The 20,231-nt window shown below is 38.6% G+C and overlaps 1 protein-coding gene across 1 annotated transcript in view; it reads right to left on the bottom strand.

The window, feature by feature from the left end:
• Positions 1-538: 538 nt before the first annotated feature.
• Positions 539-20,231, bottom strand: part of NR5A2 (nuclear receptor subfamily 5 group A member 2) — an 87,753-nt gene continuing 68,060 nt past the window's right edge. The window contains exon 7 of the mRNA XM_050900792.1: positions 539-2,682. Coding sequence (XP_050756749.1) covers positions 2,435-2,682 — 248 coding nt within the window. The 3' untranslated portion in view covers positions 539-2,434. The remainder of the gene's footprint in view (positions 2,683-20,231) is intronic.

The raw sequence follows: 20,231 nt of genomic DNA, 5'->3' as shown, positions 1-20,231 counted from the left end.
CAATATTCAGTGAGATTCACTGTAGCATTTCAACAGGAAAAAAAGAGAAAATACAGAATGCAAACACTTGAAATATGCTTTGTTTTTCTTTCAAAAAGGAAAGAATGACCACACTTATCTTGTACGCGTGGGTAAAGGTATTTCACAGCCACCATCAACTGCCACCCGCATCTTACTTTCTGTTAATTTAGTTTGTTTGAGGGAGACCGCTGTTATTTAAATAACGCTTGCATGTCTGCTGTGTGGGACGACTAAAGGAACTGTGTTTGGTTTGCTTTTGGTCCGTACGACAGTATGTGTGTTCTGTGATATAAGACAGGCATCTAGGAGTCACAGACACTAGGCTTTGCTGTGTTTGTACCCTATGCATGGACAGAATATTAGAGCTGATTAATACAGGCGATTAAAATAGTGTGCTTTGTACTAATGCAGACGTAATAACTGATGTCTTTGGTATACAACGTATGAATGGTTGGAAAAAAGTAAGAGAAATGCACCTTTTCAAGTTCACATGAAACAGAAAAAGCTATAACTCACATAATTTACAATAGATTTAAATAAACTACATTTAGGATTATGAAGATTTACAGACATTTAATCAAGTGAATGATTTTAATTTGTAAAGACCCTTGTGTGTCCCTGAACTATGTTCCACTAACTTGAAGACATGCTACAGTAAACACATATATTTGGCTTCTTCATTCTGGCTATATCTCATATAAAGATGAAACCAAAGAACAATAAATTAGCATCATAATTGTCTACAGTGAAAACTATCATATACAATATAAATAAACTATTCAAAAGCCAGCAATCTTCATGAACAAAATTAAAGGATTAGGATTTTATACAGTTTCTACAAGTGATTGTGCAGCCGATAATCTCAAAAATTAAATTCAAAAAGAAATACCCCTATTGATTTTAGTGTCTCACGACATACAGTAACTAAGTACTGGTAAAATAATTACCAATTTAAAAGAAATAATAAGGAAATCACTGCTCTGCAATTTTATCACAGCTTTTTCCCCACAGGACCTAAAGAATGTAAACACGATGTTTTTGTTAATGTTAGAGATTAATACTTTATTTTAAATGTATGTTGATCCACACCTGCACAGTTACCTTTAAGGGTAATGAAATAAGGCAAGACTTTTAACTGTGGCACTACATGTTAATACTGATATCCTCATTTGGACAGAGAGAGAATTGTTTGTTCTTCTCTAATATTTGTTCTGCAGCAGACTTTGGCCTACATAGACATAGCAGTATCACTCTTCTTTCTTTGCGTAAAAGACGTGCATTACCTAACTTTAAAAAGAAAAAGTTTCATTAGATATTGGATGTTTGAGTTGAGATTTAGTTTCTTAATTACCAGCAATTTTAAAGATAATTTCTTAATAAGCTCCATGGCATCATCAGGTCATACAATTCTTTTGTCTATTCTTGCATCACTACATGCATTTTTTTAAAATTTTATTTTTAGTTTTTTAACATCAGTATTTGGTGTCCTAAAAATTTTATTTTTTTTGTCAGAGAAGGTATTGTTTGTGATGGCTAAAATATCTCCATTTCCTTTATTTGGAAATGACCATGAATATATAGTAGAGCCATATTTTAGCCCCTGCACTGGTTAAGTAGGTAGTTGAATTGGCTAATTTGTTTTGGAATATTTATCTTAGCTATTTAATAGCTATCCAATAACAGCAGTTGAAGAGGGATACTGCCTGATAGAACAACATGAACACGTGACAAAACAAACTTCAGAACATAGTAAGAATGCCAAGCTAACTGGATAACAGACTCTTCATAGTAGCGATTTGCAGGCCTGAGAGACCGACAGTCAAAACCAGCCTCTTAGGATTTGGTGGCGATACTACATAGCACGTGGCCTACGCCAGCTCTCTCTCACAGATTGTTGAATGGATGCCACATCATTTATCACAGAAGAAGTAAGTGTTGGGTCCTTGGAAGGATGACAGAAGATGCTATAGATACAGTTTTGCATCTATTATAACTGTTTTAGAAGTCCTGCGATACAGTGAAGGAATTTAGTGCGCTCAAATTCCCCACTATCTTAGCTCAGTAATATGGATCAGTTTTTTTTCTCCTAAGTTTCTTCATATCGGCAATCAGCAGAGTTAAATATACAAGAATCATTCTGTCCTTTTTCATGTTGACATTGGTGATAGTATCCACTTGGTAAGTTCACTTCACTCCAGTATAAAGTCCTATATAGATTCCTTTGGGGATGTGTAGCATATGATTCACAGTTTGCAATACAAATACCCTGATACATCACTTATTTACTATTAGTATTTGATTATTATACCATTTTGCAAAGTCTTAAAACCACGTTTTAATTAGTGTTGCTTGGAGCAGTTCAGAATATTTTTTTTTTTTTTTCCTTGAAAGCAGAAGCTCTAATGGGTATAATTTATGCTCTCTTTGCATGCAGCATTTCAATGAGAAGGTTATTACACGGCACATCCCCGTTCAGGTGTTTGTAATAGAGGTATTCTTCAGCCTGCATACTGATGGCCCGGATTTCTGGTAGTCGCAGGAGAAGCTGCCCAAATTTGTCTGTTTGCTGTGGGTAATTACACATTGTGTAGTCCAGCAGAGCAGCATTCACTTGTTCCTGAACACCTTCCACAAGCTGGAAGTTCTCAAGATTTTTGACATCTGAATGATAATAAAAAAAAAGTAACAACAATTCAGTTGCATTTTAATTCCTGTTTACGAAGGCAGTGTTTCACTAAATGGATGTATTTCTTTTCCTCCTGACAAAAGCATACTTTACAAGCTGCTGAATATTCAGTGAACCCTTTTGCCAGCTTTCCTGGGAAAATGATCACAAAAGAGCTTTAGCGGAGTGTCTTGTTGAAATTCTGCATATACCTCAAATCAATTAGACACCAATGGAGTCTGAGCAAGGTCAGCTCTTTTCATAGCTTACAAAAAGAAAGGTTGAGGATTCCTAAAGTAGAAGACCATAATATATTGCTAGCAAATGAGTCCCAAGAGGAAGGCCTATCTTTAACCTAGTATGTTACACAATTCATATAATTCTGTATTAATTTTTCTGACCCAAGGTGAAATCTGTGTCCAGGGTATGATGTAGTTAATTCTAATAAAAAGTGACAGGGTTCTTGTTTCTGTTTGACATTTTCTAAATGATTCTGAAAGCCTTTGACTTGTCTAGCCTATGTTAATGAACCATCTGGTACACTCCAGTGACTGCCAAAATAATCTTCCCTACTAGAAACTCTCTAAAATATATATTTCACTGACTAATGATCTTTATAAAATGAAATCATTGTCCTTTGGGTGGAATACCAGATAAGAATGGTGCCCTTTAACCTGAATATGGTTTCTGAAATCCAACACTGATTTTTTTTTTTCCTCTTTTTTTTTTTTTTTGCGGGGGGTGGGGGGGGAGGTATTGGACAACAGGGGCACTTACATCAGTAAGGCAGGTACAGTTTGTTCACTCTGCCTCTGTTTGATTATCTTCTGTTCCTATACAGCAAGTTCAAGCTCTGGAAACGCTGGTCAGAGATAAATGCCAGTATATTAACTCCTCATTATTTGCTTCCCTGTGTAAAAATTACTCTGATGGCATTGTCTTTTGACATGTCTGGAGAATCCAGAAGTTATTCTAAAGCTTGCAAATTAAAGTGCGGCTATAATGCAGAAAGCGTGAAGTGATCAAAGTGCTCTTGCTGGGAAAACTTGTTTTGGTTGGTGTTTGATCATTTTATACCATCAGTAGAGCACTGTAACACAGTTTCTTGTAATGCTAAAGCGCGGTGATACTGAGCATAACTATGCTGCTAATTCACTTTGAATGAAGACAAATCTGCTTTTCTATGGATGTTCTTGGAGCACAGGAGATGGGGAATTTGGCAGAATTTGGTTCATTGTAAATGCCAGCCTTTGATTGGAGGGGAAATGAGTGTTTTCCTTTGCAAAACAGGAACACACGTTGGTCCCTCAATCCATCAGCAGCCTGGGAGGCTGTGTAAATTGGGTCTCACTGCACCTTTTCCTAGAAGTGCTTTAAACAGAGCAAATATTGGTTCCTGCACATAACTGCGTGCTGGAACACGAGGGAAATGGAGGCGGCAAACGTTTTCCTCAGGACAAGAGGATAGGAAGGATGCCAAGGGTCCCAATGGCAGCCCAGGGTAGGACGCACAGCCTCCAGGGCCCGAGTTACAGGATTTGAGCAGGAGCCTCTATGGAGCGAGCTGGATGCCGGCTGCAATTCAGGTTCACTCTTGCATGAGGTGAGGTGAGTGTTTCCTGCTGTGGTCATTACTGCCTGCCTCTTTCCTGTCCCAGTTTCACAGTGGAAATGAAGCAAGTGGCTCCTGGATTTGTGCTGCTTGTTTGGGAACTGGGGACACGACCTCCATCCGAATTTTGCTAGCTGGCTTAAGGAACTTGCTAGCAATACTTAAATTATGATGGCTATCCAACAAGAATCGTCTGAACTTTGCATTATCCAGAGTGAGAAGAACTGGAAACTTCAAAGCTGCTGTGCCTGGTCCCTTAGCTATTCAAACTCATTTATCCAAAGTCTTTTTGCCAGTGTCTCTGGAGATCTTTGGATAATCATGTTTTCATGTATTACACTGGACATTTTCTCACACAAAATATAGCTGTTTATTATTTTACATACCTACATAAAACTCCCAAGGTATTTTGTAGTGAGTGTAACCTGGTTTAAAAATTGGGTGTTCTAAGCATATTTTTATAAAGTTAAGAAAGGAACAGTATCAACTATCACAATTAATTTAAATAGGTTGCTTTCAGATGCAAAATGCAATCATGAATGAATTGTTAGAACATAAGGAATTCCCACAGAAAACAGGGACTATGCTGGAGATTAATCTGTGTTAAACAGCAAGATAAAATGTATAATGATTTCAGAATCAGTATTTCGAACTTTTTTCCCCTGTTAAAAATAACTTTAAACATCAGGAAGTTTTAGAAACTGTTAGCTGATTCAACCCCCATTAAATTCAAAGGGCATCTTTCTGTTGCTGTCTGTCTGTTTTGACTCATACTGTGAGGTTAAATTGTGCTGAATTCTTGGAAAACCAGGTTCATTCTTTTTTTTGCTCTCTGTCTAAATGTTACTGCATGGAACATATATATTGGCAACATCACAAAATCAACTTTTACAAAGATTAAGGAGAAACAAAATCTGAGAATTGCAAATTTTCTGTATTTTCCTGCAAAAGTGGTGAGTTCAATCTATGTTTTATAGAGATGCATTCTGTCTTCAGCTGTATTGATATCATAGTCCAAGTCAAAAGGAGGCATAATATTTTATCTATATCACCCCCATGTACAGGATCAGTGGCTTCTGGCAGTAGGTGTCCCTGTGCTTTGTACAGGCGTTCCTATACTCTCGTCAGCTACGTGGCCTGGCTGAACTGCATGGAAGTTGTAGAACTACGGGGGAAGATGATCTGTGTTGGGTTTTTTTCTCATCTCAGTGGACAGTTCTTTAAATACTCATACATGGCCACATAAGCACTGAAGTCAGATGTAAAAACAAGTCCAGTTAACACTAACAGTAAATAAACAGTAGTTCTGGGGCTTCTCTACCACATCCAGCCTGATGTTGATATTTGTGGTGAGGCTCAGTGCTTGTAAACAGATGTTATTAGTTAACCAGTGAAAATATGTAGAATTTTCCTGACTGTTTCTATACCGAATCAGATACTCATAGTCCAAAGGATTACAGTTTAGGGCATCACTACACAATTCATCTGTGTGTAGATCTCTCCAGGACTGCAATCGTAACAGTGGGGATGTAGAGGCAACCTTATGACCAGTTATGTATTTTGGAGTGACTCTTCATGAAGTAACAAAGATTTTTGGATATGACTTTTGATAAGTGCTCTCATCTCATGTACATTAACAATAAATGCTGCAGTAAAGCAAACAAGACAAATTGAACAGAGCGAGAGAAGTCAGAGGGTATGTGCTGAGACCACTGTGTAAAGCTCCATTGTCATGTCTCAAGCTCTCGTATGATATTTTGTATATTGTTAAAAAAGAGGTTTGCCAAACACATAGTTGCAATGTAAATTATGTAGTTATTTCTGAGAGAGACTCACAAACTCTAGCTCTAATAAAGATGAATAACAACAAAGGAGAACATGTGAATATTGTTAGTTCCGGTAGCTCCAAGTTCTGCAGGTAGAACAAGAAATGCTATAAGTTTTCACTTCTGGTACCTAGTATTTAGCTGATAGCAATATAAACGTTATTAAATAATAACTTTAGTTTGTAAGTAGATGGTTTTCCTGTGCTTTGGATTTGTTTTTGTTCTTGATATTTATTATATCACTCTGGCTGAAGGGACATGATTTAGTTTTCCAAGTATTTCCTTTTTGATAAAGATCCTTTGAATGCTAATGAGTTAACTTGGTGAAATATCAAGCAATGCTGGTGTAAGTCTGCTGAAGGCAGTGGTGTACAATGAGCGTGAAATCTGCTACTGATGTGTACAGCACAACAGTATTTTACACTTCCATATAATTCTTCATTCCTGTCTGCTTTTTAGAATTGGAATGTCTCTTATCAATCTTTACATCGGTTAGTAACAATTTAAAGTACACATGTTTAAGCTTAATGCAAGAAATCATTTTCCAAGGTTTAGACGCTTGTAAATTAAATGAGTAGGAGTAGGTCCCCCCCTCCCACCCACACACCCTTTAAATCCTAGCGGCTAGAAAAAGTGTTTTGTGTTGCTACAGTAAGTATCAGTCTCTTATCTCTTCTACTTTATTCACTCGGGGACTAATTACCAACTTTTTACATGAAACAGCCTTACTGTGAGCTCACAGTGGGGCGCACATCTTTTTCTATCCTTATTGGAAAGTAAACCCTTAGGTCTTCTGGAATATATTATATGTTTTACAAGAAATAGCAATTGCTTTTCTGTCAAACAAAGAATTTTTGTTCTCTATAGCTTACTTTTGACGATTAAGACAAAAACAGTATTATAGTGTGTCAGGATCTGCTCTGCAGTCACAGTAAAGGTCTGCTAGTATTCCCAGAAATCCCCCCATTTTGATTATTTTCTACATCTGTTATAAAGCTGTGCATTAAGCTGAAACTGCATACAACATTCAGCCTGAGGAGAACACTTTTGCATATTTTCCCCAAAAATGGGTCTGGTCTTTAGAGGGGGAAAATATTTAGGTTTCAGAGAGATTTTCTCCCTCTCATATTCCAAACATGAAATACTGAAGATTTGGTGGTCTACTAATCTGCAGAGAGCTTCCCTTGGTCTGGGAGTTTTGAAAAGAAAAATGAAACAGAATAAGAGATTTAAATTTGACAAATAGTAACTCCTTAGGAGCAGCGTAAATATTTCCCAAAGAAAGCTAGTTAAATTTTACTGCTCATGTCTTTTATCAGATCCTCTTTCTATATGAAGCGACGAAGAGGTGTATGCACACACAGCTCGGCTGCCTCTCTGCATTTTGCACCATTGCAAGTCCTGGTATTGCAAGGACGAAAAAAGATTGTGTTTAGGCTTCTCCACAGGGAGAAATTTTTCACTTTCCTAAGGCTGGAAACAGTCTTACAGATACTCCAGGCAATAGAGTCGATACCAGCCCAGGTTTGAGCTTCCTCACCCTGAATGGGCTGACAAGCCCCATCATTTAAGGACTTTATTAAAACTCAACAAGTCCCAAAGCTTAGTAGCTCTTTGGAATGACTGTTAAACCTGTAGGTAAAATATGATGTCTTCCAGACTCCTAGTGATGGTATTTTTGTCCAGGATGGTCTTCAGGCTCATCCTCTGAGAGGTTTGTCTGTTCTTTCCAGCCAGACTGCATGGCCTAATAAGCAGCATTGCCTCCGCTTAGAAACACGGCGTTTTATCAGGGAAAGATACAACGTGCCTCCTCAGCCCAAAGTCAGGCTTTCCGTCAGGGGCTTTGGTGTGAGGCCAATTCCCATTTGACCTTGAAGATGGAATATGTTAATTCCGATGAAGGTTTTTCCCCCAGAATAGTTCAAAGAAGGGGGACTACCCAGGATGGAGGTGACGTTACCAAACCTTCCTCTACTTAAACACAGCTTTTTCCTACTTTCTTTGCCCGCTTTCTGCTAGCCTTGCAAACTCTCTGGGTTATGGGACTTAAAACACAGGTAGATTTTGACATGTGATAAAAAATTTTTTGAGGGCAAGAGTAGTAATGGTTGATAAAGTGCCAATCTCTGAAAATTACCCACAATTCTCCTTCATTGAAACTAATGGCAACAACAGCGGTTCCATATAGCACATCTGTCACGAAGGCAGATGTATGCCATTCTATAGCTAAGCCTTCTTGACAGACAAAATGCTATAATGAAGGAAGATTTATGGTAAAGATAAGCTCCTCACTGCAAAATTCCCTTCAGTTTTATTACAGCAGGGTTGTGCTGAATATTATTTACTTAGAAGTCACGGGAAACAATTTTTGATAGATGTGTTTGTTAATCAGTGGTGAGGCGCTATATTTAGCACTTTCCAAACCTTTACATTATAACAACAGAAACCACTTTTATTTTCTTAAAGACTCCCAAGTCCAACCTGAATGCGTAGAAAACTTTTCCTATCTTTAAAAGGATTCTTTTTTGGCAGTGGTTAAGCTATCTGTAACAGTGCAACGATTGACCTCTGACTGTTTATTAGGGTCATAAAGTAATTTGCATTTTCAGTTGAACATAACATCAGATAATGGGCACACTGTTTTGAAAATCTTGATTAAATTCTTCTATAGCAATGTATTTCATTCACACCTAAGTACTGGGCAAAATGATATATATTTTTAAAGCAAGAATAAGATGCTTATGAGAGAACAATCTGTAATTCTTAGTCTGAATCCTATTTTGTCCCCTCAGTATTCAATCTTGACGGACCTTTGGTTTGTTTCAGAACAACTCAGACTCAACTAAAACATATTTTGTTGTTGTTTTATAGTGGTAGGCTTCGCTCTATTGTTATTTAAAATATTGAAGCGTATTTTTCTATTCCAAAAAGGTTGTAAAATGACAGATTCTTACTGAGAATATAATCTCCTAATGTCTATTAAGAACCTTGCTTATTGACTTTTGTGAAGAATTTTATAATTGCTTTTGCTACTGTTAGCTCTGCAATGGAAAGGGAGATATAAGGAAATAAGTTAGATTCTTCTCCTTGTGCAACTGTGAAATTATTTTACTAAATTTCAGTTGTTTCTGTTCTTGCAGTCCCAGTAAAGACAAAGGGCAAAGCCTAATTTGATCTCTCGACTCTTTGACTGGTGTAATTACTGAGTCATCACTCAGGAAAATAAAACAGCTTGACTTTCAACAGCTCAGGCTGAATTTACTGACTTGAAAGTTAAACAAACAAACAAAATCTCCACCTGCTTCTCATCCTGGCACCCCAGGAACCAACATCCTTATTACTTGCAAATGAGGCATACGTGATATGGTGGTCGTTGAAACACAATAAAACAAGATCCTGCCAGGCCTCTTTGGAGGAAGTGCTGCTCACAAGTCCTGGCCCAAAGTCCACAGCCAGCTACACCCTTAAATAGAGTCCAGTGTTTTTCACTGAGACTCATGAGGAAAAAGCATGGCCAGGTACAGCCACACAGCCAGGACTGTGGAGAGCCGGCTGGGATAGCTGGTTGATGAAACTATGGCCCAGCCCAGAAGATGCTGGGACAGACCACAGGCACCAAGTCCCAAGCAGTGGTTCCACTGCTGGTGCTTCATCTTAGCCGTGCCTAAACTCCAGTACCACCTCACTTTCTTTCACTTTCTAAAGCTTCCTCCACACCTGGAGTTATGCCCCTGTTGATGTCCCAGACTTGCTCCTGCTTTGGGTGAGCAATGCAAAGTGTTGCTTGTCTCTTGCTCATCTGGGACTGAGGGCAGCCTGTCTATTACCTGAAGGCTTATTCTGTAGGTCTCTTAATCCATGCTTAGCGTTCACTGATAGGATTAGGTTCCACATAAGAGAGGAGCTGCTGCTTTCTTTGAAGACGCGACAGAGGAACAGGAATTTGAACGGCACTTGCTCTGTTGTGTCTTCAAGGAAATTCCCCAAACAACTGGAGTCTCCCACCATGCCAGAGGGTGGTCTTAGCTATTGCTAGCTACAGGCTGTTCTCAGTGAAGGTGTGCTCCAGTCTTTGGGTTGAAGCTCTGCTGCTGCACTGAAAAAATAACCCTGGGTGATTTAAGCCCAAATTTATAGCCTGCCTTTGTAGGCTGGTGGTGAGGGAACCTGCCTGGGCTGATGTGGGTTTCTGGTTCCTGCTTCCCGGTTTGTTTGTATATTTGACCTCATGACCACTTAAGGTAAATGACAGACCACTCCTAGAAAAAAAGTCTCAATCTAAGTCTCTCTGTTCCAGGAAAGAATTGTGTAACCACTGTCCTCTGGAGCCATGGTCATATTTGTATGCCAGCATATGTTGATAAACTGGGGCAGAAGTGATTTCGTGAAGGTCTCGCAGGTAAACTGAGAAAGAACATGACTCAAAACTCATTTTTCCTAACTCCTCACCTAACCCCAGCTTCATATTATATGTCTGGGCTAGAAATGTTTGTCTTCTGAATATTCATTTGGAATAAGCATAGATAAGAAAACTAGTATGTTAATTATCATGCTATCAGCAGGCTTCAAAATATGTATGTGCTTAAATGCAGACAAATCTACAGCCATAGCACTCGTTTATATCACACTTACAGTTACCAGGAAAAAAAAAGCAGATAAAAGCAGAAACCAGGCTTCTGATAAGAGTTTAAAAAAATTAGAATAAATAGTAAATTTGTCGAACCAAATGGTTTTCCCAGTTAATTTCGAGACATCATTTTAATCTTCAATAGCGCATGAACAATACAGGATTGTTGGTGTTTTAAGGGAACTGGCTGTCAATGCCTACAATTTGTAGGGTGTGAATAGTTTAAGATGTCATAAATATTTATGAAGTTCCTGGGAATGGTGATAGGGACATCATACAAAATCCTTGAAGTTATGAACTGAGGCAGAAAGGGTGTTATATGCAACTTGCAATAATAGACAGTAAGGTATAATGTAGAGAGGAGCAAGAAACAATCTATTATTTAGCTGAGAAGAAGCTGAATGTGTAGAAAAAAAGGAATGAAAATTTTAGAAAGATTTGCTTTTATCTAGAAAATATTTGCTCTGCCTTTGCTTAGACATTTGCAACTTTTCTGAATGATTGGATTTATTGCACTCATGAGAGGGTTGCACATTATCCTTTCCCTTTCTATCCCTCTCCTACTACTCGAGTACTGTTTAAAATACGAATAATGGACCAGATTAATCTTAGAGGTATTTCTACTGCCACCACTGGAGCTACACCAAGAGGTGATATAGCCCTAAAAGAAGAAATATAAATATTTTCTGGAAAAATACCGAATATAAATTTCTACTGAGGTTAAAACACAGAAGTGCAGCTGCCACTGAAACCCTTTTGAGTAGCAGGCTGTATCCTTTTATAAAGCCCATCTGTCTCTGCAGAGTATAAAAAATGCATGATCATAAAAAGCAGTACTCCTTAGGGGAAAAATCTCTCTGTACTAATCTTGTAGTCACTTTACAAAACAGTTTTTAATCCCAAATTTGCATTTGATTTTCAGTCAGGAACTTTTGTGGTTTTTGCAAAGTTTTCTTATTCCATTAGAATAAGATATGAGGTACAGTTTGTTCAGGTGGCAAGTCCAGACTATGAATAAACCAACGTTATCATATGAAAGAGAATTAAACAGGCAGATCCAAGTGGGGATATATTAAGCCAAATTTAAGCTCCAGTAGTTGAATTTAGCCTGTACTAGATGTCTGGTTTGCCTCAGGATATATTCAGCTTTCCAGCTAATCGACTGAGGAAAACTGCCTCAGGTATGATAAAATTTACAAGAGAGCTCAGTCGAATAGCTCTTGTTATAAATACTAGCTTAAAGGCATTCTTCTGGTCTTTGGGATCAGGACTGTATTTGCATTTAATTATTATAGTTCAAACTTTTTTGAACTTGGTTAAAAATATCAGACCAGCCAGTTATATCATTAGAGTGGTTTCCAGATAAGGGTGGAATTTCATACCACTTTTTTATTACTTGGTGAATTTTGTTTGGCTTTATCCTTTTGTTTAGATCCAAAGTCCCACAGGAGCAAAAATTATTACAATAGATTCTCTTTAAAAGAAGGAAATATAGTTAAGCAAAGGTGTTTTAGTGATATGCTGATCTAAGAGGTACAATACTCTGCTATGCCTTTCTGTCAACATAATTGACAAATAATTCAGAGTTTTAAGTCTTTTGCGACAAGTAAGTATTAAGTATTTTGAGACAAGGCTTAGTGTGAGACAATCAACCAATCATCTTTCAGACACTGATTTGAAAAACCTATTTTTCCTCTTTTTTGAGACTTTTAAAGACATGATTTTACTTGTTTTATGTGTCAATATTTGCACTAACAGGGGTTTTTTTCACTGAACTAAGTTGTATCAGTGGAAGATGATTCTAGTTTAGCAAGAACATGATAATCAGCAAGAAAAAGACAGTCACCTCTGCCTGTGTAAGATATGGGAAGTGGAAATCAGTAAAAGAACTATTCTCTTATATATTGTGTTGAAATAATATAAAGCATTCATTTAATTGTTCAGTGCTGAAAGCACTACAGTAGAACCACAGTAGAAACAAATACGCGACTCCTATTAGCCAGACATTTTAATTTTACTATTATTATTTAGAAGAGCTAGACTCTACTTCGGGCAGTTACAATTATTTATTATGTAAACGTAACTGCAGACAGCTCATGAGACCATTGACGGTACATCGAAGCCATTGTCTCTCAGATGCTGTTTCAATTCCCTATCAAATTAGCATTGACAAAAAATTTGCTGGCTTAGATGAAAAGCGCCGATGAGTTTGGTCCCATCATATACGTGCACATATCAGTCATCACATCATTACCACGCCTGACTGCAACAGCCCATGAATTTGCTTAGATGCAATGCACCATGCACTGGTGCTCCTCACTGAGTGACAGCAGAGCTGGTGGCCCTGAGACAGGGCTCCTGCCCCGTGCCCTCTCTCCCCCTGGCTGGCCCCGGCTGCCAGGCCTCCTGCTAGGTGGCGGAAAAAAGAAACACTCACGTTCTCCTGTGCTCTCAGTCTTGCTTTCATGGACGGTAACCACAACTAAGGTAAGTAATTTTCTGCTGCATTATTTCAAAGGATATTGTTTCTGACATTGTCTATTGATCTGAATGAAAGTTGCAAATTTCATTTTTTTAGTGTGACATGTGTCTGCGCTTAGTTGTGGAAGTGGTTTGGCAAACGAGAGTGACAGAAGCCCAAATGGGGACATCTGCAACTACACTGGCACTCTGCAAGTGTCAGTGCTGGCACGCAGGAAACACTGGAGAGGCACCCAGATGTGTGTCAGCCTTTGGACTCTTTTCCCAAAGACTTTGATGCGTATACCACTGTTGTTCATCCTCATTGCTTACACTTTTAAACATACAAATATGAAAGCTAAAGAAAAGCCCACCTGAAAGTCCCTCTGGCAACATGGTTACTCGTCAGTTAAACAGATAGGGTAGAGAAGTGTGGAACAGAGGAAATACTCTTACACCTGCATTTCAGATATGAGGCTCTCAGAAGAGAGTTTTATTTCTCAGCTACCTTTGATTTCTTGACAAGAAGTCCTGATCAGAAAGGACTGGAGGCTCTCAGATAGGGTAGTGTCTCAGCACATTTTTAACATTTCAATTGCTCAGTAAGAAACAGCAGAAATAAGTCAGGTAAACTCCAGATTTGCTCAGCTCAGACTCGAATGTTTGGTCAGATACGGATGAGATGCTTTCATAGACAACAGTTATAAGTTTAATGTGAGGAGCATGAATTAAGGGGCTTCAGATCCCCATTAGCCTCTGGCTGGAGCTGCCCCTAACGCAGTGCCAAAACCCTCATGTTCCCTGCGCAAGGGCAGACGTACTTTCTGGTCCCCTGATGCCACATGCCAGGTGAAGGAAGCAAGCGTGCCTCTGGCACTGCATAGTGGCTGCTGTGATGGTCTGCAGAGGGGCTCGGGAACGTGGGGGAGCTCAGCCTCCTGCAAACTGAGGGTTGCACTTTTCCTGCCCTGGCCAGGCTCGCCCCACCAGTGACATACATGCCCTCAGGGTCCTGGTAATGCTCTGCCGAACCCCTTAATGCTTTATTGAATTAGACTGTGGATTTTGCCTTTATTGCTTAGGATCTGGAAGGATTTTTAATTCTAGATCCACTTCCACCTAAATCAACACTCATTGGATTAAGGTCGGTTCTAGCTAGATCTCACTGTACTCTTCAAATTAGGAGTGTTTCCCTAACTGTAGGTATTTTTTTACAGACAGGACTGTGAATTGCCATTTGGAATGAAATTTCTGTTCTGTTTTTCATTATATGGTAAAAGTTATATGAGTTAGTACTATGAAAATTGTAAAAGCAATTTGGATTTCTTTAAAGGTTAATTTTCCTGAGAGTTATGTCCAGGCCAAGAAATAGTGCTTTCCTGTAACCTTGTGGCCACAGCAGACAGTGGGATACGTATTTGGCAGGATACAATTCATGTAAGTACACACGTGCATCCTCATGGAAATGCACAGGCTTTCAAATCTAAGGTATTCAGCAACAGTGCATTTATAGCTGTAAATCACCATAGTCTCAAAATGCCAAAGTAACCACCAACTCCTGCAGCAGAATTGCCCACCCGCCCTGCAGGAACTCCTACCCGATTGCTGCAGAAATGGCCTGAAATGCCAAATGCCCTGGACATGTCCAAGGCAATACACTCACACGTTTACTGTTCTTGCCATTCTTTGTTTACATTTACTAATTGGAAGTTAATGTGTTCCCAGAGGCAAATAAATATATTTAAACTAAAAATTATACTATTTTTCCCAAACTGTGCATTGAAAAGCACCTCAGTGCTTTTCCTAGTGCCCAGTCCTAGGAGCACTTTTGAGTCTGTGGTAACACTGTAGTACCTCTTTCACCTCTATTCTATCTGTGTGTTTAACGCAGAGATTATTGGTCTGTTCTCCTTAATCAAAGTCCGCTTACTTTGACTAGCAAGCCATAGACCAGTTCAACAAAGATTAACACAATTCTTACCACTTCTGCCCAACCAAACCTAATGAGCTTACAGTTAAGCACAGCCCAGCAATACTTTATTTATTTTGATATTAATTTCCTGTGTCAGCTTCAGGTTTAAAAAAAATACACAGATCCCAGCACAGAAAAGACAAATCAGGTCTAACACCTGGAAAAAAAATCACATATGGGAAAAACTTGACATAGAATAGAGTGGTGTCAAAAATCCTGGATATTTGATGTTTCAAATTCAGACATTCTTCATTCAGACCAAAATAACAGACATTTATAGTGTACCTTACTGCTGGTGACTATTCAACAGCTAGGTGCTCTCACAGCATGGTACTCTTTATGTGCACAGTAATGAAAGTTTGCTATTGATTTTTCTGTAGCTGCTTGTAACTATTATAGTTGATACATCAATAGAAAAGGAAAGCACAATGTTTCACAGGAGGCAGAAAATCAGAGAATACATGATGCTGTGACAGTAAATCATAGCATAATCTCAAGAATTGATAGATGGTTACTGCTAACTTGAAACCCATGGCTTTCTCTGAAAAGACTAGCCTATAATCGCCCAATATGTTCTAACAGACTGACTGCCCGTAATAGTGGTAAAGGACACAACACAATGTTTCATCTTCAAAATAATGGTTTCCACGAGCCAGGTTGTTTTGTTGTGGTGGAATTCGTTTTGTGTGTTACTGCAGAAGGAGGGAGAAAGAGTGGTTTGACTGCTATTTAGACTAATATGTAAAGGTTGCAGGAAAAAGAAATTTTTTTTTTTTCCCCAGAAAAGAGCACAGAAGGTTTTTTTGTTTAAAAAAAAAGAGGAAGAGAAGTTGTTATTAATTTTTAACTTGCAAAAGTCTGCAGTTAGTTGAAAAGGAAACACAAAAGACCTGATTATTCTTGAGATCAAAATATTGGAGCTGTTTTGTCAAGAAAGGCAAATGCAGAGAAGATACATTTACCACGGCTGTTTCCAGTTCCACGGCATCCTGAAAGGGAGCCAAAGGCACGTAAGTAATTGAAAGCTCTTTTAAGTCTCTGCTTCTCTCTGCCGTGTTTTTGAGGGGCACAATGATCTCTGAATTTTACAGTATGCCTAGTGAATTTTTAGCAGGAATGTTCTTAATTGCTTTGTTCCCTCTTTACTCCCTGGCTCGTCTCTGGTAGTTTTATCTATGGTTTTAATTAATAGTGAGGGTCTTTTTTTCCCCATCTCAAAACAGAAAGGGAAGAAGAAACGCCAGTAAGGGCTGGCCAGCTGGAGCACAATGTGCAGTCTAGATGACACCGCTCCCACAGTAACCTCTTAGCAATGTTCCTCTCTGAAAGAATATTTTCAGTGTGTAATGTTGTTTTCCAGCACTTCTTTAAGGGATGTGAGTCTGATGCCTGTCCTTTTCAACCTTGCTGGTGACTCCATTCTCTAAAGCCAAATGTCTCCCAGAAGAGATGGACTTAGAGAAGAGGAATGGACTTTCTCAAGCTACCACCCATCCAGTCTACCTCAGACTGGACTTGAAGAACAGTCTGTATCATTTGTTCTGCTTAGGCTATGGATTTTCCCCCAGTGAAAGACTGGATAGCATCGTCTATCTTGTCTTGAGCAGTTCACTGATCTGTATTACAATTTTTGGTGTTGGGAGAGACGAAAGATGCTGTTGTAGTGTCATTCCCCGTTCTGTTGTTGAAATCTTTCTCTTTCCTGAGATGAGACTCTTCTTCACCTGGCAAGCAGAGGTGTTGTGCAATATGTTTATAATATAGGTCAAACCCTCCCAGTACTGGAGATTAAATTAAATGTAGGATTTTCCTTATATAATCTTTGAATAATCTTATAAAGAAGAACTCTTAAAATTTCCTTAGGAGGATGGCCATCTGCAGATTAAACTTTTGCAAGCCACATGGACTGTTTTGAGGCTTACTCTTTCAGTTTGTCCCATTCTCAATGGCTCTGCACAGGACTAGAGCAATACAGGGAACCCCTGCTCTGAGAGGTTCATCCAGTCTCGGTAGCAGCTTTGCCAAAGCCTAAGGAGTTGCAATTTTCACCCCCCTCCCCTTTCCTGCCAGCAGAAGTCATCGGGACACACTCCAAGGCACGAGCTTGGGAAAGAGTCTTTCTACACAGTCCCCTTCTGCCTCCCAATTCATGATCACAGCTGCGTTCAAGGCTGGGCCATAAAGTTTGTTTCTGAATTTTCCTTCATTATTTCTTTCCTGTTTGCTTCTATTTCCTCCCTCTCCACCTCTGGCTTGGCTTTGATCACGGTTCCATGGTTTCTCTTTCCTTCCTGGCCTTTCCCCCCTGTTTTCTTGACTCCTTTCCTATCTCAAGCCCTCCAGCCTCTCTCTGTTCCTCTGATCCACATCACTGCTGTCCCTCGTTTTCATCAACTGCTCCTGGCTCCCGCTCTGCCCAGATATCCTCTTTTCTGCCACTCTTCTCCCATCACTCTTGTAGATCCTTTCTTTCCCCCTGGCTTCCTGTTTAATTCTCCTGCTACTTCTTTTCATTGTTTCTTTACAGTATTTCACCTCTCTATTTTAACTCCCTCAGAGACAGCCATTGCTTTCATTTCTCTTCCAGTGTCCAATCTTGCACAAGCAGCGAAGGGATAAGAGGGGAATTTGGCATAGTCTGCAGTGCGTCTCTAATAAATGACCGACAGCCACCCATATATAAACTTTCAGGTAAGAGCCTCTGCAATGTGTGCTTTTAACTAGAAATACATGAGGAGCAGGTTTTGGTCTATACATTCTGGTATAAAAAGTATTTAATAAGTTGTCTGTTGCAACTGCAAAATTAATTTAGCCGTTGTATTCCTTTAGCATGTTCCTCATTCAGTGAAGCATTTAAGCACGTGTTCAAATTAAAACTATAGGGTGGTCTTACTGGCTCCAAGATTAAGAATGTTCATTCATTTATCTATACCTTAATATATAGCCATTTATTCCCATGTGATGCTGGGAAACGTTAGCTTTGGCTAACAAAAGCGGCTGCTGATGTTAAACACTTTTGCCAATAGCAGCTAAAAAAATTCTATATAATCCCATACTTCCTCTGTTACATATATAATACTTTCAAACTTGCACCTTAAACATCTAAAATGTATATTAAAAATGGGACAGAAATTGTAAAAGTATTCCAAAAGTAGAGACACATGTAAATGTGGGTTATGTACAGGTAATTTTTCCCCCTTACAGGAGCTATTTAAAAGCCATACTTACTAGTATTCTATAAACATATTAGAGAGGGAAAAAGTGCAGAGCACACTGATTGGCTTAGTCTGAAATCCCCACTGTCTCCACACAAAGGCAGCAGCACAGAATACAAATATTGCTTGATACCCATGTTTCTAATTACTTGCGAGATTTGTCTCTAACAAATATATGACCTAATTTTCTCTCAAGCATCTAATCCTATTGTTATTTCAAAACCTTCTAAAATATGCATTTTAGAAAAAAACAACGTGAAAAGAAAAAGTACTTGCTGAAGACAGTTAATCTTTTTTTCCATGGCTTGCAGCTGTCGGACAAGCAGACAACATAAAGCAGTAATGATCAGATTGGATCAAATTCATGCCTCAGATAATGCCATTGTACTCAACAGTTACATGAGAGATGAATTTGCAACATTCATTGCATCTTACGAAATAAAATCAGGACAAATCAACAGTGATTATTAAATTTCCTCTATAATTTAGGGTAGTTTATTCAAAAAACTCAATCAGCCATGAAACAGAAGACTATCTCTGGAATTCCTGCAAGAATTTTATCATTCACAACTCCTACACCCAGGGCTGAGATGAATGATTAAAGATTTATTTGTTAAAAATACTGGTTTAATTCTGAACTATACCTTATAACCCCAGCATTTGTATTTTATTCCTTTTATATTATGTGTTTTTTTCACAAAAATAATTGATTGGAGATTTCATTAAGATAGATACATGTAAGATAGACACTGTCCTACTTTCTTTCATACTGCCTGCACAGTGTGTGGAACCTGCATGGGAGGCTGGACTAAAACCTGTCGGCTTACTGAAAAAGTGTTCTCAGGAGCAAATGGTTGTTTATCAAAGTCGTCACTCCGTACATCATCATTTAGCATCTATAAGAAATTTAAGGACTGATTTTTAATTGTTTGGCTTTGCTATGGGTTTTGACAGATAAAGTGAAAGGAATATGTCTTTGCTTTTGTTTCTCTATAAAGAAATCAGAAAAAGCAGAGAAATGAAAAAACAGGGCAAAAGAAAATCCACTTTGTCCTGCACGTGCTAACATGCTAAAATTCACTTCTAAAAATAGTTTCTCAAAAGATGAATTTTCAAATTTTTTGCAAAGTTTTAGACCCTAATATGAAAATACAGCAAGGAACTACTTTCATGTTGAGTAATTTATAAAGGAAAGGATCAAATTTTCTCAAAATCTATTCAAGGTATTTTAAATCAGATTCCTTTTAACAATGGTCTCTGTTATGGTATCTGTAGATATGTCAAACAATGTTGTTTCAATTTGATTGTACCTTACATAGTATCTTTAATACTCTGGATTTCACCACTGTTTACGAAGATAGATAACTATTGTCTTCATTTACCGGATAGGGTAGTTGAGATAGCATTTAAGAGACTTCAAAGCTCCATAGCCAGTAATGGAGTCAGAAGCAGAATTAGAGACAAGAGTGTTGATTTCTCTGTTGGGCAATGCTGGCTCCATGAAAGGAGAATGTCACTCGTGAGATGATTCTGAAATGAGGTTTTGTTCATATTCATTTGCTTTCCTTTCCCAGAGGATTAAAGTAGAAAAGTGGAATAGCTCTTCTAGTGGCAGAGTGGAGTAGCCAAGCTGCTTTGCTTTAGACCCAGAGAAGAGTTAAATGTTCCAGGAGCAGACCGGCTATTTAACTGTTTTCCTGGCCCTCATCATCTCTAATAAGAGATTTATCCCTAGTTTCCAAGGCACTGTGGGACATGCAGCAGCGAGGGACTATATAAGACTGCTGACAACTGCTCACATTAGAAGTTATCACATTTGAACTTCGCAAA

Source organism: Gymnogyps californianus, chromosome 8 (genome assembly GCF_018139145.2).
Source record: "Gymnogyps californianus isolate 813 chromosome 8, ASM1813914v2, whole genome shotgun sequence".
NCBI lineage: Eukaryota > Metazoa > Chordata > Aves > Accipitriformes > Cathartidae > Gymnogyps > Gymnogyps californianus.
Note: the sequence above shows the minus strand (reverse complement) of the source record. Positions and strands in the feature narration are given on the sequence as shown.